The following is a 23,017-nucleotide window of genomic DNA, read 5'->3' as shown; positions in this document are numbered from 1 at the left end:
CTGATTTTTTCCTGCCTCCAACTTTAAGTCCATTCTTTTATTTTCTTGTAGAACTGTGGAAATAACATATACAATGTGATCTCATTTGTGTGTATTAGATACATATACACATGCATATAACAAATACGTGCATAACAAGTTTTCTGGAAGGATATATAAGATACAATTAACTGTGATTATCTTTGGTTAAAGGGACCTAATAACAGACACAGAGGATTGTAGACACTATTATTGTTTATATACAAGTTTCTGTATGGCTTATATTGCAATTTAGAGGTTGTGGTCTATGTCCAGAAGAAGCTGTGTGGTTGAGTAGATAGAGCATATATATTTTTTTAAAAAGCAAAAATATCTTGTTAATGTGGTATTTGCTACTTTTTAAACACTTAAATAAAAGGAGAGTAAAAATTCATTGAATTCTTATTTTAGGTGAACATTAAAGCAGTTTATTTAGTAGATGAGTTGTATTATTAGCATACTGGTACTCTTTTATTTCCATCAAAATCTGTTTTAAGTAAAGTTTATAAAACAAAATATGGAAATATGTCAGCCATATGCATTAAAACTAAGCTAAAAACAGCTTTTATCATCCTCTTTCTCTTAAGTCTGACAAAAATTCTTCTCAACTCTTGAAAATGAGTTTTTCTATCACTAGATATATTCATCTTCTAAGTTTCCTCTCCTCATGTGGCATTCCTTACTTTTGGACACCATAACCTTGATAATATTGGAGTAGCCTCCCAATTAACAATTCTCATTCCCATTCTATTTATCTCCTTAAATTTCTACATAATGTGTAGCACCTCCTCACTGAGAATACAGTCTTTCGGCATTAATCTTAATCATAAGTGAGATTATGTTTAAGGATTTAGCTCACAGGCCCTTCACTTGTGTTTTCTGTCTCTTTTTGGATCTCAATTTGCTTTCATAGAAATTATTTTTACTTTGAGGACAAATTTACATCCTGGTTCTTACCTCTTAAATTGATACACAGTCTTAGAATTTCTTGCGTATGACCCACATTTGTAGGCTCCTCATACTTTGCTACCTCTAAACTTGGTAAATGTTTCAATAATATAGAAACTATGGTTTCCACCAATCTAGTGCTTGTGTTCTGAGATATTTGGAAAGACAGTAGTACAGTATATATAGGGATGAACCCATAAGAAAGCCTGAGAAAAGGGGGGGTGATGGAGTTACTCCACTTTTATCAGCATTAGAAATCATATTTTCTCATGAGAGTTTGTTTTAAAAAGAAGAGAGGAAATTCCACTGCTAGAACAGAAGTTTTAATGAATTTCTATCCCCTGGCCATGGGCTCTCTTTCTGAACACTTTTTCTGTATATAGTACCTATTAGCTATTATAAGGATTTTATTTTATCACCTAGTTGCCTTTTTGACCTTTAATTGAATTTTCTTAGATTATGACTAAAAATTAATTCACTGCATCAATTCCATTTATTATTGTTAACAGAAGAAAGCAAAGAATTGGACTTGGATCACTCAGATTTAGGTTTGAGTCATTGGTTTGCCACATACTAGCTTATGTGTTTTTAGTAAGCTGGTTTATTCTCTCAGCTGAAATAGGTTAATGTGATAATTAAATTAGATATTTAAATACAGCATCAAAATAGAGTTTTAATAAACAGTATCTAGTGACAGAAAGGATAATATATTAACTGATGATTTTTAGCACTAATTTTTAAAATAATTGTGGCTTGTGGTTTTGTTTTGTTTGTTAGGGAAAAATTCTATAATTCTTCAAAATTGGTATGTGAAGTGTCCATCTTTCCAAAATGAAACATTAGTAAATAATGATAGGATATTTAAAAATCATGAGTACATTTGCATGAAATTTTAAAGAGGAATTACAATTGAATAGTATAATTAGATATTTAATCAAAAAAAGTTTTTGTTTAAAGCCTATTGGGTACTGTGCTATGTACTTTACATGAATTATTTAATTCTTGTGATAACTCTATAAGATGCCTATACTATTTCTATCTGTTTTATAGACAAGGTAACAGAGATCAAGTAACTAACTACTGAAGGGCATTCAGCTTGTAAGTGGTAGAGTCAGTATTTATACCTGTCTCATTTCAGAGTCTCCATTCCTAATGCCACCACATTATTATTTTTTTAATTATACCACAGTGTGCTGTTCTTTGGCGCCCAATTCAGCTTTGAAATGGTAATTTTTGATCAAGTAAATAACTTATGACAAAACACCTGGGTTATAGTTTTCTTCTCAGTGGAAAAAGTTATTTTTAGTCAATGCAGGATATATTTGATGATAAAAAATCTGAGTAATTAGATACATAGAGAAGGCTTTGGGGTAAAAGCATAATTAAAGTATCATAAAAAGAAAATTTTACTTCATTTTAAATCTAGAGCTTGTAGTAATGCCATGTAGCTTCATTAAGTACCTTGAGCACAAGACAACTTAATATTGACTAGGAATCTGGTATAAAAGACCCTATAGGGAATTTTTTGCACCTTGACTTGATACTATAATAATGGTAGCTAATGTTTATTGGTTATTTTCTTTATTTTGGGAATTTCTGTGGTTGACCTTACTCCTTTCAGCAATCTGTGAAGGAGGTACTATTATTATCTCTGTTTTACAGCTTGTTAAACTAGGATTTAAAGAGGGTTTGTATAATTTGCCTAAGGCTTCACAGTAGTGACAGAAGTATATTATGAACCTTCACTCCAAATTACTTTTATTTTACAGCTCATAAAATAGACACAGCAATATTTGAAACAAAAATTACTGGAATCATTAATGTTCTTATGGTGAATTCTCTTTATGGATGTATATTGTATTTTCCTTTAGGTACACAATATTCTTGCAGAAATGGTGATGGGGGGAATGGTATTGGAGACCAACATGAATGAGATTGTTACACAAATTGATGCACAGAATAAACTGGAGAAGTCCGAGGTAAGAATGGAAAATGCCCTAGTTAATGAAGGTAGTAAGCATGGTCATAAATTATGCATGATTTGTAGCTTTCACTGTTTGTCCTTCAGTATCACCCTTTAGGTACAGCTGGTATGCTTTTTCAGCTTTTTTAAAAAAAATGAAATATACACATTTTAATATGTTAAATGTTCTATGACCACTATCCACCAGAGAATTTTGTGTATTCTTTTAGCCACAGTTGTAATTGCCTTGGGTCAATAAATACAATTCCAAATTCTTATTGCTTAAAAAATATTATTTACTTGAATAATGAAATTGATATTTATTATTAAACCTTAGTAATTATCAAGGAAGTCTTAGAACTGATTGTTTTAAACATATAAATTTAGTATTATAAAAACTATTTCTGAAAAAGCAAAGAAGAAATGGAATTCTCATGAGAAAGACATGTTATAATAGGTGCTTAGCAAGCCTGAGTGCACGTTGAAAAAAGAAATTCAATGCATTAATCTTTTAATTCTGGATCCTTCCCAAAGGTCATTGACAAGTTAGCTAAAGCATATATTTTACACAGTAATACATGTATTCATGGCTTTTATTGTGGAGAGAAAAATTAATTAGTTATACACAGCTAACTTTGTGCTGTTAGATTTAGTGAATGAGGACTAATCAGCATGGCAGCATTGTATAAAACTCTACTTTAGAATTTTATGACTCTTCTCTCAATTACTAGGCTGAATATCAATTAACAGATGCTGTAGCTGAGCCACTCAAGTTAACATTATTTTGGTTGCTTCTTATTACTACGGCAGAAATTTAGAAAGATGAATAGTCTCAATATCTCATTTAACACTATACTTGTTTGAAGATACTCTTACCTTTGGATATTTATAGTCATAACTCGGTTTAGACAACTAATTTTATTTATAATTATTTGTATAGGTATCTGGTTGATTTAAAGTAAATATTTCTATAGGAGCAGCAAGTTATTAAAACTATGCTAGCATTAATTTAAAACAGGTGAGTTCCGAAGAATTTTTATCTTGTTAGTACTTTAAAGGATCAGTTTAACAGAGTGCTGTGCTCACTGGAATTTAATGAAACACAGGATGGTGGATAAATCTAAGGTCTGAGGGATAGAAACAGTTGAAGCTTTATAGAAAGACATTTTCTCATGTTCTATTTTAAATTAAAATAGTCCTGCATTTCTCCTTATCTCAATTTATCATCCCTGTTGGTTTCTCAAGGAGAGGCCTGTCATGGTGAAGAGCTTAAAATCATGACTCCTTTAAATAACTGTATATATTTTGTGTATTCGACAGCCAATTTTTTAAATACTGGTTTTTGAAAAGGGAACGCAAACTAGACTAACAGAGAAAATTTTGTTTTAGGGTGAAGGAAAGGGCTCAGATTATTTATTTAGTAGAGTTGGCTTACAATATATTGTTCAGTATGGTAAAAGATTTACTATAAACTCTAAGCGATAGTTTTAAAGTCTTAAAATGATAACTTGAATTTTATGTAATCTGTTAAACCGTACTTTACAAAACTATGGATATAGATTTTAAAGGCCAAGAGACAAACAGTGATAAAATCCATTAATAATCAACCTAAAGTGAGTGGATATGTGGTAATTTGTGAATTCTGTGTAGTCATCTGTAAAAATATATCAACCTCTGGTCTGGAATTTTCACATTTCCGGGTATTTAACTCCTTTCCATTGGTGATTCCACCCTTTTCTCCCCTCTTTAGTTTGCTGTATGTAATATTGACAGAAGTCATGAAGGACTTACAATAATTACATAATATTTGCTTTTTGATTGTCTAGTAAAATTTTGTTAATGAGGCAGTTTTTCTTATCTATAAAGAGCAGTAAAATACATAATTTACACTTTCAACAGAAATAGTTATAAGAATGCTATAACTTAAAAGAAGTCCTTTCACCCAAACTACGCTGTTTAAAATGTTTTTGAATACTGGTGAATACTCTGTTCTTCATCCACTGATCATCTTTTAATATATATAGTCGATTGTTATTTGCTACCAAATTAGTTTTTCTTTTTCTCTTTTATAAAAAAGTATGTTTTAAATCTGATGGAGACAAACACAATATTATATGTTTATCAAGTGTTTCTCTATATGTGATGTCTGCTAATATTTTACTTATAAAATAGAAATTTGAGTCAAAATGAAGCCATTTTGTTCTGATCATACTTTAAGAAATTGTGTTGAAAATAATGTGTAATTTTTTCAGTAATTTTCATATATTTTAAGTATGTTTGGAAAGCTTCCAGCTTTATTCTAGGCACATTGAATTGTCAAAAGTTTTAATATGAGTTGCATTTCCATGTTAAACTTATATTTACCAAATATAAAAACTGCAGAAGAATCCAAAGTAATTTGAGAGCAAAATATAAGCTTTTATCTATCTTACTCTTATTAAATTTTAGTTAATATGTATTATGTAAGCAAAAATTTACTGAGAAAATCTTAATTAAAATCCAGAATACCATAATGGTGAAGACCTGTTTATCATATTTTAAAAATTAAGTAATATTTAGAATGTCATTTATCTTTTTAAAAGCCTGCATGTAATTAAACTACAGTTTTTAAAATAAAGCATGGATCTATCGAGGTGCCTTTATCAGAAATTGAACAGATTATTTTGTCATTAAAAGTAGTATATTTCCAGTAATAGTCAGAAGTGAACCAGTTTAATTCCCAATACCTAGACAAATAGAAGCAAAGGTCACCCAGATCTTTAAAGAGAGGAAAAGCAAAGATACACTCTGAATATATTTTTATCTATCCTGCTTTGATAGATAAATGGTTTACTATAACATTGGGATCTTGGGAAAGGAGGGTTTTAGCTGGGATGTTGGTGGGATTTGGGGAAGGTGTCAGAGGCACTCAGGAGTCTGCCTAAGGATAAAAGGGCTCCCTGGGGGTGGAGAGGGGTGGGGATGGGGAGATTTACTAGCTTTTATATATTTCATGTGATTTTCAAGATGAATAAATGGGTCTGAATTTAGTCACTACTTTTTAAAAGTCAGTCCTCTTTTTTTCCGAACATCCTGATCTTTCTAGCTCTTTCCATTCTTCTCTCTTACAGACCTTTATCTTTCAATCTCCCAGACAGGACAGGTAGACAAGGTATTGCTGACTTTGAGACAAATGTACTTTAACAAAGGGAAAGCAAAATGATGTCAAAGGCAATTAATTATTTAGGCCAGACTCAAAAATTCTTTGTGTTAATGAACCCATATAGTCCCTGTAGCCTATTTTCCATTCTAGTTTCTCCTTGTAGTTTATTCATCTTTTATTGGACTTAGTGTATTTTACTAGTATATCATTGATGTCATGTTTGTTCTGTTTTGTCTGCCTGCATTGTAAAAGGAAAGTTTAAATTTTTTGTTTTTTTTTAAACATTGTCATTTAACTGACAAATTGCATTTGTTGAAATGACAGTTTACTTTGTATATAAATTAGTGTTTATTTTGAGCATCATATGGCAGAACCAATATTAATTTAACTCTCATAGGTATTTGTTTCCCATCTTTCTAAATTAGGATTTAACGTTAAAATTGCCTGCTGGGTTTTGGAAGCTGTGAATTATAAAAACCAAAAGCTGAGCCTTTAGAGATTTGCATGCAAAGTGGGAAGCACTGAAGGCTTAGAATAATAACTGTTAAATAGTCCTCCTCCCCTCTCCCCCTGCCTCCTCATAATAGTTTTCAGTTCCAAAGTCTTAACAGCATTGCTTTTACAGTTTTGACTAACACTTGCATATTAAAAGTAGCCAAGGAAAAGTAAGATCAGAAATCTTAGTAAAATTAAATTAAATGCTCTAAAACATGGAATTAAATGTATTGACCAAAATAAAATGGATTTCCACTGTAGCAACCTTCTGACATCCAAACATGTCATAATAAGACTCAATAAAATATTACAAACCTTGAAAATTTTTACAAAGTATATTGGCAAAAATTAGAAATGCTTTTAAAAGACTCCTAACCTTACTAAATTTTCTCTGATATTTCCTGTGCATTTTTCATACCAGAAGCTAACTGTGTGAATTACTTTTTGAATATTTCCATGTAGATGTTGATGAACAACTTTTTTGTACAAAGCCATTTAAGGAAAAATGAAAATGTTTAATACCTCTATTTAAAAATTTCAGAATGAAAATACTTTATTGAGTCCCATGGAGGAAGAAAAATATATAAACTTAAGTTAGATTAACCATTTTACTAATTAGAAAAATGCCTCTGAGGATTTGGCTTTGCTTTTTAGACACTAAATTATTACTTTCTGGATGTGTTTAAGAAGCAGTAACATACAGGTGGCTTTACAGTTCCTTATCCTGAGATTGTGGGTTGTGTATCATGAAGCTGGGAATACCACTTTTGGTCCCTACGTCCGTATTACTTTATCCCTGGAGGAGAAAATACGTAATGGTCTCATTTACTCTGTTGATTCCAATCACTGCCAATTTCTATGTTCTAGTCTTTAATTTATGTTAAATTGCTGTTTTCTAGCAAAGAACCATCAACCACTTGGGTCTTTTAACTTCCAGCACTTGAACTAGTAATTTGCTTTTTTTTTTTAATGAAGTATCCAATTTTAAAAAATAGAGAACAAGAAAAGTGTCCCTGAGATACAGATGTTGAAAAGTCATCTTGTGAGTTGGTTCTGCCCCTCTGCCTTGACACGCAGTTAGTCTTTTCTTCAAAATTATAGTGAGGACCCCTGAGGTCGCTTGTAATGGTCAAAATGAATTACATTAAATCCATAAATGGCATCAGTCTGCTATATTTATTTCACACAGGCAAATCCTATGCTAGAAATTAAAACTGTAATTTAAGGTTATATAAAAATGTCTAATATTAAAAGGTTTAAAATGTTTAAAATAGTCTGATTTTGATAAAAATTTTTCATAAAATGCCATAGTTCTTGCTCACTAAAGAAAGCACTGTCTGTCATAAGCATTTCTAATGTGTTTATAATTGCAGTATTAAAGCACTGCCTTTAAAGCAAAGAGCAAGATTGTTCCCAGCTTAAAAGTTAGTCTGCCTTGAATTCAGAAATTAAAATATTGATATTTTCTGTCTTGCTCAAAACATTCTTTCAAAACCTGCCATTATTTTGTTAACAATTTTGAGTCTGAAACCATTTAATACTGTGTTTATTAATGTTGATGTTCTTTCACTTTGCTGTTAGGTCAAAATTATGAATGTGCATATAGCAACTTCCAGCAGGAAGGGTGGGTAAAGGTTTTAGTATGTACAAATTATTCCAACTACCGTCTTATTATGCTGTATTTCAAGCTTGAAATAGCATTTTAAGATGGTAGAATGGTATTTTGTGTGTTAGAGGAAATAAATATCTAGGTTCTTTCCTTTTCCCTTCAAGAAAGCTAATTGCTTGATGCATGAGGAAAAGGGAGCCTTCAGATTCTTTGAAATATATTTTAGTAATGCTGCTTTTTCAGTTTTGCTTGCACATATTTTGTTTATTTTTGGGTCTGGCAATTTAAAAACAAAATAAAAAACAAATCATATCCATCCATTATTATCTTTGTGATTCAAGTGCTTGAAATTTCTGAGAGTATGTCTGTATAAGTCTTCTATCTGTTTGGCCTCATTTTGGTATACTTGCAGACTTCATTTTGTTTTCTTTCTCTTAATTCTGTTAATTTATTTAATCTCATGGGAGAGAAAACATGATCATTCTTTTATATACTGTACTTCATTTGTCCACCAGATTCATACTCTTAACTGCTTTAGATTCATGTATTTGTTTTTGTTAGTGGAGTTGCTCGCGGTTTACCTGCCATGGTGGTGCTTGAGTATAACAGCATAGATGGAAACAAGTTATTTCTCCAGTAGGCTTTCATTCTTTTTATTTCTGTTTTATGTCAACTGTGTGATCTTAAATCTATAAGAACTATGTTGTATTGTCAGAAATATCTTATTTTTACATTTTAAATTATACATACTACTAACAAATTAGGTAAACTTAATTTCTGGAAATTGTAGTGTTCAAAAAAATTGTGGTAGTAGAAGCTATCTTGTTTGGCGTATATCTTAGTGAAAAAAAAAAACTAAGATGAAAATTACTTTATATTTTGTGTTGGGAAACTGATTTCCTAATGGCAAATTACTTCTTTTACATATTATTCTTTAATAAAAATATTCCAGACTTCACTTTCATGAAAGTCTGAAAATGAAATGTGTTTTATAGAAGCTCTGGTGTTAATGACCTAAGTAATATGAAGTCTTTTTTTTTTTTAAGCCCTGAGTTTTTGTATATAAACATTGACGGCTCACTTAAGCATTTACTTACTGGTCAACAGTCTTTCACTTGTTTTTCTTTACATTTTACATTCTACAGAATTTGATGTCTTAAAATGTTAGTTTAATTAAAACTTAACTGAAGTGCACATTACAATTTTTTAATTTACTGTCATTTAAATTCGTGACATACTACCCAAAAGTATTCAACATGCTTGAGAAATAATTTGATTCTCTTAATTCATTTGCGTGTTCTAAATAGTTACCATCCTTTGCATGTCTATGGCTTGCTGCTTATGTTTAGAGGAATTGTAGTTTGTCATATTTAGAGCTTCTTTTGGTTTTACATAATAAGAATTTGGCATATATATGCTACTTAAATCAATTGTTATATTGACTTTATGTATTCTCATTAGCAGCCAACAGTCAACACCATCTGTGGTCACAAAGAAACTACTTAATCTAACAAAATTTAACAGGATGCATTTTTATTCTTTAGTTTAGCTGCTCACATGGTACAGAGTATTACAGAAAAGAAGGCTTCTTGACAGTGACATTTAATACTAAAAAACCCCGTATTTTACTATTTGTAAATGTAAACCACAGCATCCTGTAAAACAGACAGACACACACACACACCCCCCACACACCCCTTACCTTTTCTCTCTTTTTTTCTCAATATTAAAATCCTCTAATAATCCATGCCTTTTAAAATATTTATAAATATCTTATCAATACTTTAGTATAGTCTACTCATATTTTGTACCCTGTATGGAAATTCCAAAGAAAAAAGAGTGGCGATTTGATTTTTTAATTAGAAAAATTAGAAAATCTTTTTACCTGGAAAAATTATGTTCGTTCCAGGTTGTCTTTAATTTTGTAAAATTTTTGTTCTCTTGGCAAACAGCATACTTCCTAGTAAAAGGAGGAGAGCCTACAAGATGGTAAAGCTCTTTGAATCAGATTCTTCTCTGATTCTAAACCATTTTAAATGTTGGTAGCTAAACTCTGAACTTGAAAAGATCAAGTTAAAGACCCTTTTGAATATGATTCATGCTACCCTAAATAATATTCATCCATATCTCCAACATCTTCTGGGGGGCAGTTGGAGAGAAGTGGGTATAACAAAAACTCCATTGCTTCAGGTAGGTATAAATGTAGAGGTCAGTCAGATTTTTAGTTATACATCAAAAACCACTAACCTCCATTAAAGTATAAAAATGAATTCTCCAGCCCTATTCAGTCATTTTGGGTATGGAGTTTTTCATCCATATCACCCTTATCATTGCCTGTGTGGACCATATGTATTATTAATACTATTTTACTCATTTTTCTATTATTTCAAATTCTGACTTGATAATCCATGGCTTTTATTTCATTGCTTAACAATGTTTGTATCCTTTATTCAGCAAATAGTTTACACTGGCCTATTTTGTATCATTCAAGATTTTTCTCAGGTAACAGCTTTATTATTATTATTGTTTTAATTAACAAAAGAGGTAGGATTACATAAGGAAAAAAAAACCCTGAAATTACAAAAAGGGACTTTAAAACTGATCTTTCTAATTACATGGACATTGTCTCATATATGTAATCTAAGCAAAGTGGAAGATTTTTGTTAGTTAATTGCTTTTGTGCAAGATGATGTATGCACTGAATTCAGACGTGTTCGTTGGCTATACTGTATTATATAACCTGAATAAAAAGTGATGAAGTCTAACTGGTATATAAATTAACCCTTAAAAATATGAAGATTGTTGATGTAGCTATTTGAAAAAAGTAATATGTATGCATTTTCCTTTTATTTTTAAGCCAATTTCCTCTCAAAATTATTTCACAAATTATAAATTTTCCTACTGACATGAAAGCCAAATATTGTACACTAATGCTACTGGAAATTTGAAGCTTTATTTATTTATATATGCTACCTTTCGCATTTATCCTATTCTTTCTCTAAATTTGCATACTGTGAACGGAACATATGTTGAATCTACTTTATATGGCAACATATTTTAATCATTATATTTTCACTAATGCATTGAGGGGTTAGATTGATCCTCTTCTAGCAGTTTCATTTTTAGGCCGAACCATTCTCTTTGGATTGAGGCTTCACTTTGAAAGCCTGATTTTATTTTTTTAATTTTCTAGAACTTTTCTAGAAAAGTTTAAAAGAGCCTCCACAATTAAAAAAACAATTTTAATAAACTATTGTTTTGAAATTTTTTAAGAGTTTAGCCCTAAGAAATTAAACAAACATGATTTATTACTTTCATTTTTTATTTCACAGCATATACTGATATTAAGTGACATTTTAAAAGCAAAAACACCCAAAAATCTATGATGATTGTTGCAAGAGATGTCTGATAAGGAAGCTAATGTAAAATATGCTTCATGTTTATATCATAAGTCAGTTAAATAAAGATAAAGGTGAAGATGGGCTTTGTCACTTGAATATTGTGTGTGATGTCAATGTAGTACAGGTTAATTTGTATTTTAATCTTTACATTGTTATCATTGCATGTATTCACTGTATTTTTTTAATGTGTCAACTGTTTTCTCTTTATAGATTAGTATTTCAAAGTAATCATTCCATACCAATTCCAACTACCATCTGGTCTCTAAGCTTGTTATATGAAAATCTCTTATCATTGTCCTCCATTTTTAGTGTTTTTTAATGAGCTACACCTGAGTTGTACATTTTCTTTTTCTTTTATTTGCTTCTGTATACAGGCTGGCTTAGCGGGAGCTCCAGCCCGTGCTGTATCAGCTGTAAAGAATATGAATCTTCCTGAGATCCCAAGAAATATTAACATTGGTGACATCAGTATAAAAGTGCCAAACCTGCCCTCTTTTAAATAAAAAATTTAAAAGGCCACTCCCAGGTAAAATCCAGGGGGAAAAGTCATCTAAGTTTACCATGCAATTGTTTACCAAAAATAGAGGAGGAGAGTCTTAACTTTTGCTCTTGGATTTAAGTCAAGGTACTGTATAGAAGTTACGTAAAATCAGTATGGAAGTTCAATGTTGCTTTTCTTGCTCAGTGATTTTGAAGAAATTGAGTAGCTCCAGTGTGATTTTTTATTTTCCTTCCCTTTCTATAAACTGCATTCTTGTGGCCACCTAAGGCATGCGTCTATGTATTGGCTACTACAGTATTCTGAAAAGTGTTTGGGACATTTCTTTAAATTATGTACAATCCAAAATGTTGGTGTTCTGTATGAATCACAAGTGCAGCATTCCTTAATTCTTTCTGTTGTTTGTCATAATTGTTATTTATAGAATCAAGTATGTATTGCATGAAAACATTATGACCTTTTTCTCTTAGTTTAAATAAACTCCAAGGTAACTGGACTTCTAAAGCACCTTTCTGTTTGCCTGATATCTACTTTAGCAATAATTTTTTTTATGATTCTCTGACTCAACAAACTAAATAAAAGTATATTTTGTCACTGTTAAGCAGCTGTTAATGTTGATTTATTTAATTTATACTTACGTTTTTAATATTCAAAAATCATTAAATTATTCAAAAGCTCAGCTATTTCACAAGTCAGGAGTAGTGTATCCCATAGCGTATTGTGTAAGGGAGATCTGGGGTGGGAGGTGACAAATACTTTTTTAAAATCTGTATTGAGTAATTGTGAAGTCTATTTTATACACACAGGTTTAAGTTTTGTACCTGATCCCTTCTTGCTGAGATGGTGAACAATAATTTTACAGCAAATACTTAGTTGCCTTTGCATACAAAACCCTTTGGTTCACAAACCCCACTTGACTGTTCCATCCCAAAGTCAAAGCTAAACTGTTTTCTTAAGTTCTAATACCCTTTGCTTTTGGGGAGAAGTTCTGGGAAATTTCAGTTTTGGTTTGGTTAGGATGTACCCAAATTAGGGAAACCTCTGGGCCAAATCCTAATTTAACTTCAAGAAATAATCAAGAGGGTTTCATCTCTTATTATAGTCTAGTAAGAAAAAGAAAACTCTCAATGACCAGTAAATATGTAGAGATGCTTAATATCACTAGTAGCCAGGGAATGCAAGTTTAAAAGACAATAAGATTTTATTTTCACTTGTTATAATAGTAAAAATTAGAAGAGGAACAACATCCAGTGCTAGAGAGGTTGTGAGGAATGAGAACTGTCACACATTGCTAATGGGAATGTGCTTTACCATAACTTTAAAAAAAAAAATATGCCAAGTTCTGTGTAAAATTTTTAAAGTTAAAAATAGACCTACATACCATGTAACCCACTTTGGGGACTCTATATTCTCTTAGCATTCCTTGATATCTTTATATGCAAAAGTATTTATTTCATCAATTTTTAAAGCAAAAAAATAATAAACTGGAGATATCGTACATGCTCATCAGTAAGGAAATGGTTGAATAAATTGTAACTATCACACTGTTTGTAATAGCAAAAGACTGAAATGACTCAGATGTCTGTTAGAAGGAGATTGGTTGAAAAGCTCAATTAACATCCACATTATGGAGTCCTATGAAGCCACCAGAATAAGAAATGTCTCTCTATATTGCCACAGATTGACCCCTAGAGTATATTGTTATGTGGAAAAGCCAAGATAGAAAAAAGTATGTATGTGGTATATGTATTAGTCAAGTTCTCCAAAACCAGTAGGGTGTGTGTGTGTGTGTGCGCGCGCACGCGTGTGTGTAAGATGAGATTAACATTTAAATTGGTAGACTGAGTAAAGTAGATTGCCCTCCTTAATTTGGGTGGGCCTCATCCAATCAGTTGGAGGCCTGCATAGAATAAAAAGGCTGACCCTCATCCAAGTAAGAAAGAATCCCTCCTGCCTGACTGCCTTCAAACTGAGATTTTGGCTTTTTCCTGCCTCTAGACTCCAGCTGAAACATGGGCTTATCTTGGGTCTCAAGCCTGCCAGCTCTCAGCCTGGAACTGCACCATCAGCTCTCCAGGTCTCCTGATTCTCAGGCTGTCACATTCAAACTGGAACTCTACCTTAGGCTCTCCTGGGTCTCCCATCTTACCAACTCTCCCTGAAAACCTTGGGACTTATCAGCCTCCATAATCACATGGTCTAATGCCTTATAATAAATCTCTTTAAATGAAATAAAACCATGGTGTTGGTGATTTTTTTTTAAATAAAATAAGAGATTTATTATAAAACTCAGAGTCTGAAGGCAGGAAAAGTTGATTTCCCAGCTTAAAGGCAGTCAGGCAGGAAGAATCCTCTCTTACTTGTGTGAGGGTCAGCCCTTTTATTCTAGTCAGGCCTTCAGTTGATTGGGTGAGGCCCACCCACATTAGGGAGAGCAGTCTGCTTTACTCAGTTTACCAATCTGAAGGTTAATCTCAACCAAAAATGCTTGCACAGAAACGCCTAGAATGTTTGATCAAATATCTAGTACCCCCATTGCCAGTGAAATTGACACATAAAATCAACCATCACAGTTGTGTGTGTGTTTGTGTGTTGTTTATACTTGTAAATGAAAGAGTAAGTTGTGTGTGTGTGTGTGTGTGTGTATGGTGAGAAGGAGGAAATAGGGCACAAGTGTGGGGATAGAAGTTAGACTTTTTGAAATGTACCTTGTTTTGAAACCATGTAAATATTTTTCATAATTAGTAATCAAAATTAAATTTTTAAAAAGTGATGCCTAAATATTAAAAGCAAAGCAAATAAATTGAACTGTGTGATGAGCTGGTGGCATATGACTTTAAAACTCTTGTCTATACACCACTAAAGACAAAAAAACCTGCCCTGTCCCCCCTCAAGAAAAAAAATTAGATTGTTTTCTGTAATCCTGGTATTGGTGATGATTTTAAATTCTAAGGCTGTGCATGTGGATTGTGGAGAAAGTGCCTTGGTGCCTGTAGTGGATGCTCCGGTGTACATCCTTTAGGACTGAAGCACTCATTTCCTCCTCTGCTAGCGGTGTTGGTGGCTGAGAGCACTCAGCCAAGTTGCTCTCTGAGACTTGCTACCAGCTGAAGGGAGCTGCTTCACCTGAAGTCATGACTCTTCAAAGACCTTCTGCATCCAAGTTATAAAAGCCCAGCCCCCTGGGCTAAGACAGGACAACTTGGAAAGGCCATCCCACCTCCAGTGCTACCCATGGGATCAGCTGAGGCCTTTGTTCTGACTGTATTGCAATTTAACTCTTCTTCTGCCTCATCCTATTTCCTTCAGACTTTAGGTTTTGATCCCAATGGCATATCACAGTGATTGGCTTGCATCCAAGCCTCTGTCTCAGTCTGTTTCTCAGGGAAGCCCATCTAAGTTATAGCCAAGAATGGTCTGAGGAAGCAGTTTCTAAAATGAGATTTGGGAGCTGGATCACCCACTGGCAGGCTGGCATCAGAACAGCCTATTACTGGTGGCAGGTGGAGTATGGTTCACCGTTGGCAAGCCAGAGCAGTGTAATTGTTGAAACTTTGTCACTGGTGGTGAGCTGGGAATGCCTTCGTAGGGAAAATGTCTCAGGCATTTGAGAAATTCAAGAGAATTAGTAATTATGAAGAGTATGGAATTGAATGACTGTTCTTGCGGGTAATCAATAAATTAGAGAAATGCTGAGGGTGATTAATCACCAATTAAAGGCTATGTATGAAGGCCAGAGGGCCTCATTGACAGCATATTTAAAAGCTTTCATCTTCTGCAGGGGGAGGCCAAAAAAAGCTGAGGATCAGGCTCAGGACTTAACTGTACAATTGGCAAAGTTCAAGAGAAGATTGGATTCCAGCCTCATCATGTCTGTTCAGCCAAGGTCAGGGACAAAAAAATTGGATACAGACCCACAGAAATAGTCCACTTCTTCCCATTAAGCTCCTCCTCATTCCCATATTCCCCCTTGCTTGAAGAGGATGCAGAAGCTTCTGCCTTGCAGAGTAACATTCACCCTCCATAGGATTTGCCTCACCTGCTCTGATCACCAAGCCAGTAATTAGGGTTGAGACAGAACATAATTGGGCCAGGAAAGTGCTGGGCCTGCCAAAGCTGTTGCAGAACCTTGCCAAAATATACCTGAAGGAGCCAAGAGAACATACATGGGCCTGGATCCTGAGGATTCTGGTTTAAGGGGGAGGAAGCATAAAGTTGGATGGGGGAGAGTTTATTTTGTATGTAAGCACTTCAGTGATAAAAAAATTTAACATTCTGGCAGGGACCTGGGGAGACGGTGCTGAAACACTCCTAGGGTAGTTTCTGGAAGCTTGGAGAAAGGCTGAGCCACTTAGCTTGGCCCAGCTAAGTGAAGTATAACAGAATCTCCAAGCAGGCAAGGGGAAGAAGAGATTAAAAACCACAGAGAAGTGAGCTGAAGTGTATATACTGTGTAAGGCAAGACAGCGCAAGATTCCTCCATTTAGCAAAGCAATAAGGAGTATGCTGTTTCTAGGGACACTGGCATCGTTCAGGAGCTCAGTAGTGGCTATCTTCTGAAAGCCAGGGCTGATGGTGGGAAATGCCGTTACAGACCTGGGTGCCCTGATAATGATGGTGTTGATGAGATCCTGAAATAATAGATGCCAGCAGGAGCAATAGTTGGTAAATTATCTTCATGAACTGCAAGGTCAGAGTGGCAGCCAAAGTCCTGATCTGCCGAGAACTTTAGAGATGGTAAATGGAACATGGCTTCAGTAGGTGCAAGATAGATGGTCAGCCAGTAGGGTCATTGCCCAAATCTATATAATCAAAAGAAATTAAAAATGGATGATCAAGAGTTGAGAGCAGCCACCACAATAAAAGGAAGGAAGGAAGGATGGACTTTTGTTCCAGTTTCTGGTCCTGAACCAGTTCTCAGACCAAGAACTCACTGATGGACAGAAAGACCAAATCTCCAGGAGGAAGAGCCCTGCACACCATGGCAACTGCATATATTAATAATTTTCCCATTATTTCCTCAAAAGGACTTACTTAGATAACCATACAATGGGAAATGGAAAATACTCAATCTTTTAATGATTATTGGACATGGTTTCCAAGTTGACACTGATAATTAGGGACTAGGCATCATCATGCAGCCACCCACCCCCATTACCGTGGGAGCACATGGGTGCTGGTCCAGGTATAACTCATAGTCTACTAGGTCTACAAATCCACCTATTGGTCATTTTTCCCCATCCTTGAATATAACTAGCATGGACAGTTATCTGTGGGATAAGGAAGACTTAAATGGAAGCTCTGAAATTGCCCCGATACTCACAGCCAAGATAGTAAATAACAATATTGCATCTTGAGGAGAAGAGAGAGATTAGTGCCATGCTTAAAAACCTAAAAGATTTAAGAATGGTTGTCAGCATCACATGCCCATTTCATTCACCAGTCTGTTCCCTGCAGATGGATCCTTGAGGATGACAGTGGACTACTGCAAACTTTAACCAAGTTGTAGCTCAAATTGTAGCTGATGTACCCCAGGTGTGGTATCTTTGTTAGGGAAGATTAACAAGGCCTCAGGTAGATGGTATATGGCCATTGATCTGGTAAATGCCTTCTTTTCCATCCCTGTTAGATCAGAAGACTAAAAAGTTTACATTATGGATACTCAACAGTGCACTATGAATATTAACTCACCTGCTTTCAATACATAATATAGTCAAAAAGATCTGGATCATCTGGATATAATATCACATTGGTCCACATGTTGATAACACTCCATTACTTGAACTGAAGGAACTAGAGGTCCCAAGCACATCAGAGGCCTTGGTAATATATATGCCCTCCATGGGTGAAAGCTAAGTCCTGTGAGGGTTCAGGGGCCTACCACATTCAGTGAAGTTTTTAGGGATCCAATGTTCCAGGATATGCCAAGATACCCCTTTCAAAGTAAAAAACAAAGTATTGTGTTTCACAACTCCTTAACTCAGAGGCCAGCACAACAGTTGGTAGTTCTATTCAGATTCTGGAAGCAGCATATTTTTTACTGGGAACACTACTTCAGCCCATTTATACAAACAGCTAGCTTTGAGTAAAGCCCAGAGTAGTAAAGGAATCTGCAAAAGGTCCAGCTGCCCACAGTGCAAGTGATCCTCTTGGACCATACTCCCTGACAGACCCAGTGATATCAGAGCTGTCAGTGATAGAAAAAGATGCCATGTGCTGTGTATGGCATGCCTCAGCTGGACAATTACAACATAAACCCTTCATGAGTCTTCAATCAGACAATGCCATCTGTGGTGGAAAATTATACATCACTGAAAAAATAGTTCCTTGAGTGATACTGGGCCCTGGTTGAGACAAGCATCTGATTATGGAAGTGATCATACATCCAGAACTGAGCTGGGATCTGTCAGACTCACAAAATCATAAGGTTAGACAACCCAGGAATAATCTGTAGTTAAGACACAACTGAGGCATGGGAAAGAAGGGGGCCAGAGAGCACAAATATGCTGCACAAGTCCTGGCCCCAGTTTCATTCTCCACTGTTGACCAGTGCTTCACCTTCAGCTCCAGGGAAAGATAACGGTGTGGAGAAATCCTTCCAGTGGCCAGAACTTTACATACATGGGCATCTACTCTGTCTGAAAATAAAAATGGCCCAAGGACTCACAGGTAATAGCTAGTGGCTTAGTTGGTTAGCCAAAGCCTTGGAAGGAGAAAGATTGGAAGATCAAGGACAGAGGTTTAAGGAAGAGGCATATGGATAGACCTATAGGAATGAGCGTGAAAACATGAAGAATTTTAAATTGTGTTACCCATAGAAGTCACCTGAAGAGATACAGAATAGACACTATAAAACCAAACAGACAGAATGACTCAGCAAATTGTCAGGGTGCCTCTATTATTGGCCACTACAGTGTTGACACCGTGGGAACCTGAACAGAGTATCCAGGGATTGAGCTACATATGGGCCCAATAGCATGAGCTTCTACTTATCAAGGCTGATGTAGCTACTGCTTGTGACGAATGTCCTGTCTACCAGTAACAGAGACCAAAACTGAGCCACTGATACAGCACCTTCCCTTGAGGAAGCCAAGCAGCCGTTTTGTGGCAAGTAACTTTGGACCCCTTCCCTTTTAGAAACGGGAGTGAATTAATCCTGACAGAATTGACACATATTCTGGAGTGTAAGCTTTCTTTCCTGGCTGCATGACCTCAATGAACATCATTACTGAAGGACTTACAGAGGATTTGGTCAGCCTACATAGGGTCCCTTCTAGCATCATAAAGGACCAAGGAGTCTACCTTAGAGCAAAAGAAGTGCTGCAGTGAATGGGGAGCCATGAAATCAATTGATCTTGGCTGCTGGACTGAAAGGGCAATGTAATGGCCTTTTAAAAAGGCACACTGAAGCACCAGCTTGGCGATATATCCTGCAAAGTTGGGGCAACACTCCCCAGGATGTAACACATACCCTAAATCGACAGTCACTATATCTATGGTTCTTTGTTCCCAACAGGCAGACTGCAGGGGTCCAGGCACCAAGGGGTAGAAGTAGGAGTGGCCCAACTTACACCACTCCCAGGGACCCATCAGGAGAATTTGCTTCCTGTCCTCACAACTCTAGGATCTATGGTATAGAAGTCTTGGATCCCAGAAGGAAAATGCTTCCTCCAGGGGTGCAATAAGAGTTGTATTCACCCTTAATCTACAGCAGCCCTCTATTCATTTCAGGGTCCTCATATCAAAAGACCTGCTGGCAAAGAAAAGAGTCCCCATCCTCCATTCCTCCACAGCTTACTGAAGTCTGACCCAAAGAAGCGTCTTTCAGAGCACCCAAAATAACAGCTATCATGACTTGTTTAGTGAAAAATCACAGCTATTTTTGAGACTGATTTCATTAGGACTTGGTGGTGTTGCAGCTGCTGACTTAACATAGCTCACTCAGTGTGACTCCAAAACCAGATGTTAAAAATATTTACATTGTGTGTGTGGAGAGAGAGATAGGAAACTTAAGATTATTGCAGGTGAAGAAAAGGTGAGGTTACCTAATAGGCTTCTAGTCATGAAAGATCACAGAAATTAGAGAATATAATTCCTATGACTGAATTACCTTCTGTAATAGATTGCTCCCTAAGAAGTGATTTTGGAGGGAAGTCAGCATCATGGTGACATAAGATATTCCTCTTCTCTCTCCCTTCTTTTTAACAATTAATTAGATGTCTGTCCACAAAGAAAAGTGTCTCACTGGGAGCTGTGGGACCTGCCACCCTACACCAAGGGACCTGGGAGGAATCTCGCCTACCTGTGCTTCCAAAGATAGATGAACGGACTTGGTAAGGGCTGCAGATCCAAGGGAGTCAGCAAGCCTGCCCGCCCTCCCCGCCAAGTAGGGGAAAAACCTGGAGAGTACTGGCCTATTCAGATACCTACGAGCAAGAGGATTTGTAGAAGTCCAGCCTGCCTGAGGGGAGATTCTAGCATACCATTGGAGTGGGAAGGATAAGAGTTTGTACACAGTGAAGAGAGAGGAGCTCTACCAGAGCCCCCTCCACGATGCGGGGCGACACTACATAGGGCTAAGCTGTCAAGTATTGGTGGCCTCTCTTGCGGAGGAGGTCAAAAGCTGTGAGTGCGTGCCCAGCTACCCCAGTTTTGTGGGTCACAGCTGGAGAAACTCATTTCTCCAGCAGCACCCAGAGTACTGAGGTGGGACCTCCATGACGGGGGAGAGGAGGATAAGGCAAGAAAGCAGATAAGAATATCAAGAGGCATCAGGGAGGTTCCTGCTGACTGCTTCAGGACTTCAACAGGAAGTTGACCCACAAGGTTTTGGGATTATCCCACTTGAATATCCTCCCCTTGGGTCCATGGGCAACCCCATCACCCGAAGTGCTAAACCCACACTCCTTCCCCGTCCCGCATCTCCCCACCCCCCGCCATTCTGTGGCTGGATCCTTATGAGTGCTTCAGAGTGCCCAGGTGAGAGCCAGTCCAGTAATCAGAATGCTTTTGTAGAAACGAACCAGGAAGAAGCCACAACCTGGAGCTATAGTGCCTCCTTCTGGAAAACAAGAGGTTTCCAGCAGTCCGCCTGGTGAGTTACAAGAATAAGAAAAGACGTAAAATCTTAAGAATTCTGCCACAAGAGGAAACAAGGAGAGTGGAGCAGGCCTACCCATTCAGAAGTTGAGGAAACCCCAGATACAGCAGCACCAATGATCACTGCCCCAACTAAAGGCAACGAATAAAGATTATGGAGGTGTCTGCCACTTCCGATGGGAAAACAGCAATGCAAAAATATAAGGAACCTAATAAGCCAAGAAAATATGTCATCTCTAAAATAAATAATTCCTTAACAACTGAGCTCAAAGCTACAGAAAACTGATCTAGCTGATAAAAAATTCAGAATAGCTGTTTTGAAGAAATTCAGTGAACTACAAGAAAACTCAGAAAAACAACTCAATGATATTAGGGGGAAAAATACATGAACAAAGAAAATGAACTCTTGACCAAAGAGATAGAAATTACAAAAAACAACCAAACAGAAATTCTGGAGCAACATGGATGGACCTAGAGATGGTCATTCTAAGTGAAGTAAACCTGAAAGAGAAAGAAAAATACCATATGATATCACTCATATGTGGAGCCTAAAACAAGAAAAAATGAGGACACTATGAACTCATCTACAAAGCAGAAACAGACTCTCATACATAGTAAACAATCTTACGATTACTGAGGGAACAGGGGTGGGAAGGGATAAATTTGGCAATTTGAGGTTTGCAAGTGTTAGCCACTGTATTATAAAAATAAATTTAAAAAACAAATTTCTTCTGTATAGCACAGGGAACTATATTCAATATCTTGTAATAACCTTTAAGGAAGAGAATATGAAAACGAATATATGTATGTATATGCATGACTGGGACATTGTGCTGTACACCAGAGATTGACACATTATAACTGACTACAATTTAAAAAAAAAAAGAAATTCTAGAGCAGAATAATGAATGAGAAGATTACAGTAGAGAGCATCTGTAGTAGTAGAATAGGTGGAAAATAGAATTAGTGACTTAGAAGGAGGAATGTAGAAATGACATAGAAGTATACAAAGGAAAAGAATTAAAAAAAGAGTGACGAAAGCCTAAATGATTGATGGAACTGAATCAAAAGGGCAAATATTAGACTAGTCAATGTTCCAGGAGGAGAAGGGACAGATAATTTACTTAAAGAAATAATAGCTGAAAACTTCCCAAATCTGGGGGAAATCTTGGACATCCAAGTTCACGAAGCTAATAGATCACCAATTTACAAATGTAGGCATGTACGGAAAGAAAAATGAACAATGGAGATACAAAACAACCAGAAGGCAACTGATAGGGTAGCAACAGTAAATCTTTACGTATCAATAATTACTCTAAATGTAAATGAATTGAATTCACCAAGCAGAAGGCACAGAGTGGCTGAATGGATAAAAACACAAGATCCAACTTTATGCTGTCTACAGGAGACTCACTTCAGCTTTAGAGACACACGTAGGCTCAAAGCAAAGGGATGGAAAAAGATACTCCATATAAGTAGAAACGAAAAAAAGTGGGGTTGCCATAATTATATTAGACAAAATAGACTTTAAGCCAAAAACGTAAGAGACAAGATCATTATATAATGCTAAAGATGTCAAAGCACCAAGAAGACATAGCAATCATAAATAGATACACACCCAACATTTTGAAGCACCTAAAATATATTAAGCAAATACTAAAAGGTCTGAAGAGAGAAATGAACAACAAATGCAATAACAGCAGAGGATGGCAATACCTCACTTTCAGCAATAGATCAGATAGAAAATCAACAAGGAGATATTGGAGTTGAACCGTATATTAGACTAAGTGGACTGAACAGACATGTAGAACATTCTACCCAACAGAGCAGAATACATTTTCTG

The 23,017-nt window shown here is 35.6% G+C and overlaps 1 protein-coding gene across 2 annotated transcripts in view; it reads left to right on the top strand.

The window, feature by feature from the left end:
* Positions 1-20,394, top strand: part of AP3S1 (adaptor related protein complex 3 subunit sigma 1) — a 64,522-nt gene extending 44,128 nt beyond the window's left edge. Inside the window, exons 5-7 of one of the 2 annotated variants that reach the window (XR_012070729.1) lie at positions 2,838-2,945; positions 15,857-15,961; positions 20,292-20,394. Coding sequence is in view for 1 of the 2 variants with exons in the window: in XM_031673147.2 (XP_031529007.1) it covers positions 2,838-2,945; positions 11,951-12,079 (237 nt within the window). In the remaining variant the exon portion in view is untranslated. Of the gene's footprint in view, positions 1-2,837; positions 2,946-11,950; positions 12,677-15,856; positions 15,962-20,291 lie in introns of those variants that run through there. The other variant, XM_031673147.2, reaches the window with a different exon arrangement.
* The last annotated feature ends 2,623 nt before the right edge of the window (positions 20,395-23,017 follow it).

Source organism: Vicugna pacos, chromosome 3 (genome assembly GCF_048564905.1).
Source record: "Vicugna pacos chromosome 3, VicPac4, whole genome shotgun sequence".
Classification (NCBI taxonomy): domain Eukaryota; kingdom Metazoa; phylum Chordata; class Mammalia; order Artiodactyla; family Camelidae; genus Vicugna; species Vicugna pacos.
This window is presented reverse-complemented; position numbering and strand designations above follow the sequence as displayed.